Source organism: Nothobranchius furzeri, chromosome 9 (assembly GCF_043380555.1).
Source record: "Nothobranchius furzeri strain GRZ-AD chromosome 9, NfurGRZ-RIMD1, whole genome shotgun sequence".
Taxonomy (NCBI): Eukaryota; Metazoa; Chordata; class Actinopteri; order Cyprinodontiformes; family Nothobranchiidae; genus Nothobranchius; species Nothobranchius furzeri.
In genome coordinates, this window is record NC_091749.1 from 3,111,101 (window position 1) to 3,121,100 (window position 10,000).

At 45.4% G+C, this 10,000-nt stretch overlaps 1 protein-coding gene across 7 annotated transcripts in view; it reads left to right on the forward strand.

Moving 5' to 3' along the window:
• Positions 1 to 10,000, forward strand: part of znf536 (zinc finger protein 536) — a 271,438-nt gene that overhangs the window by 132,897 nt on the left and 128,541 nt on the right. For all 7 annotated transcript variants that reach the window (XM_070554604.1, XM_070554602.1, XM_070554605.1 and 4 more), the window contains one exon: positions 2,294 to 4,581. In XM_070554604.1, the coding sequence (XP_070410705.1) occupies positions 2,295 to 4,581 (2,287 nt within the window). In that variant the 5' untranslated portion in view covers position 2,294. The remainder of the gene's footprint in view (positions 1 to 2,293; positions 4,582 to 10,000) is intronic.

Genomic DNA, 10,000 nt, shown 5'->3' on the forward strand with positions numbered 1-10,000 from the left:
AGAAAAGGGCAAGCTGCTATCTCCTCAAATGAGCAACAGCTCATCAACCCAGCTGAAATCACAGATTCTGATTCCGAAAGCTGCTTCTGAAAAACGGCTCTTTTCAAATAAGGTCTGCGACGATACGAGCGCAGTGGCTGAGAGAAGCTGGAGTTGACACGTATGTACCTGCACCTGCGTGACAACTTAGAGCTTTGCTCCTTCACCTTTTCATAAAAACAGTCAAAAGCGTTCATTTGTTTGAACTTGACCTTTGTTCTGAAAAATGTTTACTAAAGTTAAGACATCCTCACCTCTGAGTCCAGCTCAGCTCACAGCTGCACCAAGACGCAGCTGTTTAGTGATGTATACTTTCTGAAGGTGATTATGGAATGATGGAAGACTCAAACCTCACGAGAGGCAGAAGAAAAACACGACCAGTGGTAAATGAAAGCAGCCTTGGAAACACACACATCACACGGTCACCCGTAAGGGACACAACATGGCCGTTATGCTCTCCATGCGCTCAGTTCAACTGCTCTGTGATGGTTGTGGGGAGAAATAAGAAGAATTCAAAGGGCAGCCCACAAGTGGCACATTCCTGTACACACAAGTGGAAACTGGTCACAGTGACTAATTCAAGTCCTCGAGATGAGAATCCACCGTCAGCAGTGTGTTGGAGGGGCCAGGGACCAGGAGAACAGGCACTGCTTATGTCTGCTATCCTCCCACTGAGGGGAGGGAAGGAATATTCTCAAGTGAATAAGATGTCAAATGTAAAGTCTATCATTCTCCAGAAATCTGTTGTAGGTGGGGTAAAGAAACAGCCTTTGTGTGTGTGTGTGTGTGCATTCTACACTAAACATACGTGCACGTGGTTAATGCGGCGGTGGTTTCCTGATGCCAGACCTGGTCTCATGCTTTGTTTCTTCAAAGCAAACTCACCTGACACAGGTCCTGTACTCAGCCATGAAAGGGTCTTACTTCAGCCCTGTGGCAGCCATTGTTACGGGGCAGCATACTAATCAGATTAATACTGTACGATATTTGTTGACCAGAACACAATCATGGTTATTGTTTCTCAGGGTTGGACCCTTGCAAGTAGCCAGGAAGTGTGCAAACAGATCCTTTATCCCTCTCCATCTGGAGAGCAGATGGATCTGCATTAAATGCAGTGTGGTTCTTTTTTAAACGATTTATCCAGCCATGCCACACATACGGAATGAAAACACGTTCAACGGCAGTACGACTTGGAATACAAATCTGGATAGTCTGAATACTGCTATTACAGACACCTGGTTTATTTACCTGAAATCCAAAATCTGGACTCAGTAAAAGCTAATCACTTTAAATTCTGGCTGTGCTCCTCCTTTAGGTGCATAATGGTCACTACAGTGGACAGGTACTCAAAATTGTTATTTATTTGTTTTTGCTATTAATCACAGCGGTTGAAGACTTTATTGCATTTGAGCCCCCCCGTTTGGACTTCAGCAAGTCAAGCCAACATATTTCATGTTCAGAATGCACGCCGTCCACTGAGGTGGACGTGTAATAAATCATTTGTAAATTATAAAATTTTACAAAAAATATTTGTTGAAATTTGTTTCATTCACACCTAAAGATGAATGAAAAAAAATGTTAAAAAAAAATCATGGTTGAAGATTTCATAATTCATGCATCAAAGGGTTAAACACACTTTGTAGTTTTTTAACCAAAGACTTTAAAACTACGTCAGGCCAACGAAACACTGTTTCAGCCGGTATTTTACTGGTTGAGAAAGATGGTTGTCATTGGGACAGCAAAGAGATTCACATCAAATATGATGTAGCTTTTTAATGGCACATTATGTCACAACAAGCGTTGTGACACCAAGATGAGAATATTGTGTTTACTGGAGTAACCCTTTGGTTTTAAGTGCTATTGTATTACCGTAATTGTAGTATTGAGGTGGCTTCTCAACAATGAAGTTGCTCTATCTCATTAAGGCGTGTAATTGGAGGAATTCTGATAGGATGGGCCCAAGTAGCTTAATTATACACTGCTCACTGTGTTTACAAAGTAATTATTCAAACCATTATGGTTTCCCATTTGAAAAAAAAAACATTCCTGGGCCTGCAGGCCCTTGGTGCTGAAAATGTACACACCGATCGGTACATCAAAGTCATTCTATCTCATTTGGTCAGGGTGACGCCAGGGTTTTCTATTCCTAATTTAATCCAGAATATGATGTGTGTTCCAAATGAGATTGTTTTACCTTTTCTTTCCATTTTCATTGAAGCATTCCTGAAATGTTGCTTGGCTTCTGTTTCTACAGGATGGAGGACTCGAGTTTATGTCTTGGTGTCTCATCAGCGGTGCCTGACACCGATGCCCACCTCAGCAGTGCAGTGTCAAATGGCCGTTACCCTATCAGTCAGAAGCTTCACCAGCTTACTGCCCAGCTAGGACACGCCTTCCCTGATCTACACCGCCCTCAACAACTTCCTGAGGAGAAGGCTGCCACACCTTTAGATGAGAAGACACACCACGCAGCCCTGGCCAGTCAACCTATTAGTAGTCAAATGGCCCTGTTAGCCAATCAGCTCAACCGGGACATTGATGCGGGGGCACTAAGTGGGCTGAATGGACGTGTTGACCTCCAGCAGTTTCTCAATGGGCAGAACTTGGGCATCATGTCCCAAATGAATGATATCGAAGACGATGCTCGCAAGAATAGAAAGTACCCTTGTCCTTTGTGTGGGAAACGCTTCCGTTTTAACAGCATCCTGTCACTGCACATGCGCACACACACAGGAGAGAAGCCATTCAAGTGTCCCTACTGTGACCACAGAGCAGCTCAGAAAGGGAACTTGAAGATCCATCTACGTACCCACAAACTGGGTAACCTTGGCAAGGGCCGGGGCCGTGTTCGGGAGGAGAACAGGCTGCTGCACGAGCTTGAAGAAAGGGCCATCTTGAGGGATAAGCAGATGAGAGGAAGTGGAAGTCTCGTCCAGACAGCACAAACACCTCATCTTGTTCTCAGTAGCACCCCTAATACCCTACAGCAGCCGATAGGGTCAGCCTGCCCTCCCCCATCTGCCCTAACAACCCCAGAAACAGTCTCACAGCCCTCCTCTTCACCAAAGCCGGCCAGTCAGGAAGAACAGTCCCCGAATCCATCTACAGGCTTCCGCTGTACCTTCTGTAAAGGAAAGTTCAAGAAGCGTGAAGAACTAGACCGTCACATTCGCATTCTCCACAAGCCCTACAAATGTACTCTTTGTGAATTTGCTGCCTCCCATGAAGAGGAACTGATAAGTCATGTTGAGAAAGCTCACATCACAGCTGAAACCACACAAGGACAAGGCACAGGTGGATCTGGTGGTATGCAGATGGCCACTGAATTCCGATGTGATGTGTGTGGCCAAGTCTTCAGCCAAGCATGGTTCCTCAAGGGTCACATGCGAAAGCACAAGGATTCCTTTGAGCACTGCTGCCAAATCTGTGGTCGCCGCTTCAAAGAACCCTGGTTCCTGAAGAATCATATGAAGGTGCATTTGAACAAGCTGGCTATCAAGAGCAAGCCACCCCAGCCCAGTGAACAAGACATTGCAGCCGTCAATAGCATGAGCAATCTGGCTCAAGAAGCTCACGCCAACCTTTATTCCCGCTACATCTCCTGTCTTCAAGGTGGTTTCCTTTCACCCGACAAACAAGGCCTGGGTGAGCAGCACCAGATGTTGGCTAAAGCAGGGATTGCCATGAAGGAAAAGGAGATGCTAGGAAAACTGCTAGGACCAATGGCAGGCAGTATTGGTCATGGGCTGGGTGAAAATGAAAAGCGTTCCCTCCTCAGTTGTCTTAATCTGGTGCCACCACTCAAATCTAGTTGTATGGAGCGTCTTCAGGCAGCTGCAAAAGTGGCAGAGATGGACTCTTTTAACAGCTACCAAGCCTGGCAGATAATGGCACGTGGCATGGCCATGGACAGGGCTTTCATGCCTAAAGATCAGCAGCAGCATCCGCCCCATATGACTACAGGGCAAGAAGAAGAGATGAGTGGTGCAGGAGCTTTGGCCTCCTATTCAAAGGACAAACAAGACTATCCCTTGATACCTTTGAACGATAGCTCCAAGCAGAAGCAGCTCTCTGAAAACCTTCAGGGATCTAAGAGCTCTAGTGGAGCCATAATACCAATGAAGGAGGACGGAAGAGGCTTTGAAGCTCATCGTGATCTGATGTCACATCATGGTAGTGCTGAGGGTCCTGGAGCTCTGGCTGGATTAGGAGGCCCAAATATCGACTACAGCCTCTCCAGTCTCTCTAGCTTAAAGGAAAAGCCTTCAGAGTGCCCCGACTGTGGCCGGGTCTTTAGAACCTACCATCAAATGGTTGTCCACTCCAGAATACACGGTAAAGACAGAAGAAGCAATGATGAAGCACTTAATCAAGGCCTGGACGAGCGTCGCGGCTCAGCCAGCGACCCCGAGTCCCAGTCCATCAGCCGCTCCACCACCCCTGGCTCATCCAACGTGACTGAGGAGAGTGGGGCCGGGGGAGGACACTCGCAGACAGGAAGTGTCCAAGATGACAGCCCCCATCCCTCCTCACCGTCCTCAGGTAAGAGAGCAAGTTATAAAAGTATGTGTACATTTTTATCATATCTTGTTCTACCTCATGACATTTATTCTACCATTAAGAGTTATTCATATTCCACAGAACACTTTAACTTGGGTTTTTGATCCCAGTTTTTGGTCCACATTTGCCACACGTTTAACTTTGATGTCAAACCTGTGAAGATAGTGTGCTAATGATGTAATGGACATCCCAAGAGTTTTCAAAGACTAATACAAGTTTTTTTTTATGTCTTCAGCCAAGCTTAGACTGTGGATCGATATGTTTAGCAGCAGCAGTGTGGATGGGACCTCCGTGTGTCTTCAGGCATGCGGGATTATGCTGTCTTAGTGGCAGGCTTCTGAACCTTTGTACTATTTGGTAATGTAGGATTATAGTTACCAGAGTTCTCGGTAAGCCTCAGATGACTCAAGAGAACGCAGTTCAAGAACAGACCAGCTTCACTGTTGCATCCTCATTTGCAGGTTAGCCGTCAAGGTCCCTGTGGATCATGAGCAAAGACCGAGAGCACAGAGACAAACTTGTTTTAACCACAGCGATTAATAAATGTCTTTGATAATCACGGTGGAGAAAACCAACCCCTCCTCTCCTCTAGCCGGCAAACACAGACCGGCCGGGACTAGATAAGTGTATGTTTAGTGGGATTAAGGGTGGCTCACTGCTAATGATTACAGCAGTTTTTAAAGGTAACTTTTGGTTGCTCCTCGGGGCGCAATGCTAGCATTAAGAATCGTGTGCAGTAATTAGGTCACGAATGTGCGATAATCAGTCGGTTTAAGCTAAACAAGACACTAATTAAAGATATACATATAAAGCAGGTCTAAAAAAGAGCTTTATTTGCAAAAGCGGCGATGTGCTCTTAAGTCTTTTGAGAAATAAATATAAGTATATATAAATATAAATCAGAGTGGCTTAGCTTAAGGCTGTGAGCAACTTAATTCCACCAGCGGAGATGAAATTGTTTATTTATTCACAGAGGCATGAAGTCCTTATCATGCCTGTGTAGTGTGATGGGTTTAAACATGGGACAGGCTATGTTTATTTTAATCTAAGAAATAATAACAGACAACCCCCCACCCCAATTAGGAATTAATGAAAATGAGAGTGAGATAAAAACCTATTTTCTTTATAGAGACTATTAAACATAACACTTTCTCAACAGGGTGGGGGTGTAGCGGATGTAATTATCTTCTGAATTTTAATGCTGGAAGTTTTTCCTCATCCCCCCCCCCCCCCCTCCCCTCTGTTTCAGCATCTCCCGCTCTTTCTCTGCCTCTTTTGACTTAAGCACCTCAAATCTGATGGGTACAGCTTGTGGCATTTCAGCAACTTCAGAGGCGCTGTGAACTGCTACGACAGGATAAACCAATAAAAGTAACCGAAAGTGAAACCAGCAGAAGGAAACAAATAGCTTCAGACTTGAAAGGTTTGATTTAGATGTGTTTGTGTGACCAAATTCTGCTACGATTAGCAATAACGTGTAAGATTAAAGAGACAATGATCAGATAAAAAACCCAATACGTGAAAAGCAGTAAGTCATCGACTGCAGCAGCCTCCATGTTGCTGTTCTGTTCCTTTCTCTCACTTTGAACCCAGATTGGTTCTGCTAAGGCTTTTTGGAGCTCTGCTGTTGTTGTAGAGCAGCATCAAGACACAACGGTAACAATAAATGATGAACAACCCACACTTGTATGGTGCCTTTCAGAGTCAGAGGACTCCAAAGCACTTTACACTATAACACTGTAGTACTCTACTAATACTACAGCAGTTTTTAATGAAACCAGATATCAGAGCGCTTTCGACAGCCTTGCTCGTTCTGTCGCTTCCTGCACTAAACTTGACTTGTTGTTCCTCACCACTTCTAAAATGTGAATCACATTTGGAGCTTAGGGACTCTCAAATTAGAAGCTTTGATGTGTGAGAAATAAGTGTGTAGAAAGGTGTCATCCTTCGTCTCTGCATGAATGTTTGTTATCTGCCACTGAGCTGGGGGGGGGGGGGGGGGTTACTGTATGTGAGCCTATCACTTTCTTATGTAGTGAGCAGGATGTGGCCGCCTCACCATTGTCTTTATCTTAATAATTCAGCTCGTGAAAGAGGAGCTCACCACTCTTTCTCAGTGTGTGCACCTGCAGGCGTGTGCGTGTGTACGTGTCTGCCTCGGCCTCACATTCTACCCACAGCAGTTGTGAGGTAAATTTAAATTATAGTAATCAACAATAACATCTCAACTGTGAAAGAAGGTCAACTTCGACACTTTAGTCTTTCAGATAGTGCGTATTTAAAAGCACTGAGGGGAAGAAGAGAAACAAGAAAAACAATAGCTGCTTACACAGATAGCATTAGATGACCTTAAACACAGCGCTGATGTGACCTTGAGCTTAAATGCATGTAATTATATGTAGAATTCCACGTGTGTGTGTGTGTGTGTGTGTGTGTGTGTGTGCACCTGATGTCTTCAATGTCTGATGTGTACGGAGATTCTCCTCTAGAAAATGATCATCCATCATTGTCGCACCGTCCCATGTTGGATGTAGCGACGTCTCTTTGCTGCACTCACACCAGACCTTAAGCAGCACTCGTCGTCTTTGCACGTGTTTCCACAACCTCCGTACTATCCCGAAACCCCGGGCCTGCCTCTTTGCTCCGAGCTGTAAATGAATCCATACACTCCTTTTGGCTTCCTTCTCCTGCCGCCCTCTGTGGAGAATTCCTCATGTCTACATTTTTCTTTTTCGCGTTAGCATGGCAGGGATTAGCCTGCATATCCCTGGTCTTACTATGGCTCAAACAAGCAGGCAAAATGCTTGCTCCATACAAATTGAAATTGGATTTGCCAACTTGATGCCTTGGGTTATAAAGCATGAATATTCATCTAACGGCAACAGTACAATGTGGGTGTAATTACACATGCAGACCAATTGTTACAGTGTAATTATTGTGTCATTGATACAGGAATAAAGTACAGTTGAACACGATTCAGACCACTATGAATATGAAACACCTTGATAGTCAGTACTAGTCAAGACTTCATCACCATTGGACAAAAATCCAAACCAGTCAAGAATGACGTCAGTGTTGATGTTATGAGGCCAGAAAACTGAACAGGAATGTGACCAAATTTGGGCGACAAACGCATCCATCAAACCTCACAAAGCTATTGTCGTACTCACCAACCTGTTAAAGCCGTACTATGCAGTCTTTTCATAATGTTAAGTGATTTTCTTGAGCCAGTATGTGCTAAGATGGCCCTTTACTAGGTTAATGACATGCCACTAGCCCCTACTTCACACCAGAAGCATCAACGGCTGCTTCAAATACAATCCATTATAGTCTACAGGGGTGTTTCAAAGCAGCCGCAGTGCAGAAAACTTCAGGTGCTTCCCAGAAGCTCTGCACCGCACTGCTCAGGATAGGGTCGGCTTTTATTTTTGCTGCGTGCCTAGACAGGAATACACACGGTTTCAGTGTAAAACCCCCGGTAAAACTATAGGGAGCCTAAGTCACGCCCATCTACTTCTGTACCACGGGTCCCCGAAAGAACGAAAAATCGAATGCAAGTCAGCGGGGCTACAAACGCTATTTTCTAATTCCACTTTTTTGGATTTCACACATGATGTCCGTGAATTTTAAAGACACATTTTGATACCAAGAACGCGCCTAATTTCAAACGGGCAAACTTATTCCAGGTTCTGTGTGAAAATAAGTCCAGGACTACAAACGTGCTTCACTACAGTGACGTCATCGAACCAGGCACAGAGAAAACTGAGGGAGGAGGGCTGTAAGTCCAGCAAACTTCCCACAGGAGGAAAGAACCTCCATAAATCTGGTCATGTGGTAAGTAGCAGCTAAGCTAGGGGAGAGGAGATCATGTGGTGATGTCACATATGCGACGTGCTGGTTTCTGGTGTGTAGTCATGCTTATTACGAACTTTTGCAAGCTGATAAATGTCAAAGTACGTGACTGGCGTGGTCAAAACACCATCATTACATTTCCTTTAAATAGCAGTACAACGTGTGTGATCCAGGGCGTAAGGCAAAGTGGATAAAGCCGGGCGGACTCTGTGAGACTTTTTCACTCGTAGCGCTCAGCTTCAGCTCAAACTGTACGACTTCCTCGCAGGGCAGATCTCACGAGTCATGTGCTCACACTGCACGACCCAGTTCTCGGATGCGACCTGACTGCTCACGCTGTACGTCTGGTAGCAACACGTCGGCCCTAAAAATATGCTAAAAATAGCAGTTTTTACTCAACACGTCAGACTTTTTTGTCTTGTCTTGCCTGTTGTCCTTCGGGAGTGCTGCAGGAGGACACACAGGGATTTATGGGGGTTGGATGAGGAAAACGAAATAAAGAAAGTAAATCTGTGTTTGTGATCTTTTTAATTTGACATGAACACGACAAACACGCTTTCTTGACAATCTTTGTGAGTAAAAAAACGTGTAGAAACAAAAACGAACAACGTGTGTTATTAGGGAAATAGCGAGCGGCGTTGATGCAGGATTGCGCATGCGCCGTGAGCGGTTCTGATACTTTTTGGGTCGCAGCTGCTCGCAGCGCCGCTTCAACAGTGCGATACCCTCACGAGGGACGAGCGAAATATTAAACACGCCAGAAGTCCGTGCGAGCTCACGACTGCTGATCGGCAGCTGGTCACGTGGTGTTAATCGCCTCTCGTAACCCCCTGTACACTACACGACGCTCGGCGCAAAACTCGCCCCGATCTCGTGGATTCTCGCACGAGTGGAAAATCGGCTAAAAAAAGTGAAAAAGTCGCACCGTGTACGCCCGGCACTAGAAAATAACATTTTTAGCCCCGTTGACTTGCATTAGTTTTTTCGTTTTCCAGGTACCCATGAGCCGACCGGAAAGGGAGGAGACTTAGGGTCCCTATAGCGGCGAAGCGATTTCTTATCTATGTGAATTACATCAATACAAGTGACATACCTATTTACTCACAGCATCGTTCCAGTGGTGCAGCCATGTGTTTTCCATCCTGGCAGTGGAGAGGAACAACCTCATATGTGACATCAAAAGTGATTTGCTGGTTGTTGGTTTAATGGCGGACGGCATAAACTCGAAGGATTTTGTCATCTCACGAGTCCAGCGAGAAGCGCAGTGGAGAAGCCGCTCCGTGGCTGACATTTTCCCCATTTACTGGCGAAAGTCACCTAAACCGTTCTGCCGATTCTTCCAATAAGAAGTAGAGGTCAGACCCCCACCACCCCCTCAGACCCCCACCACCCCCTGTGGCCAGAATACCACATTTGCAACTTCAGAGTGCCGGTCCAGAACCTGTTACTCTTGGAAAAATCGTGAGCTGAGGTACCTGGCACTGCGGTCTGATTCCAGCACATATCCTGCATGTTTCAGATCATGAACACAGTTGGTTTGTGAACCAGT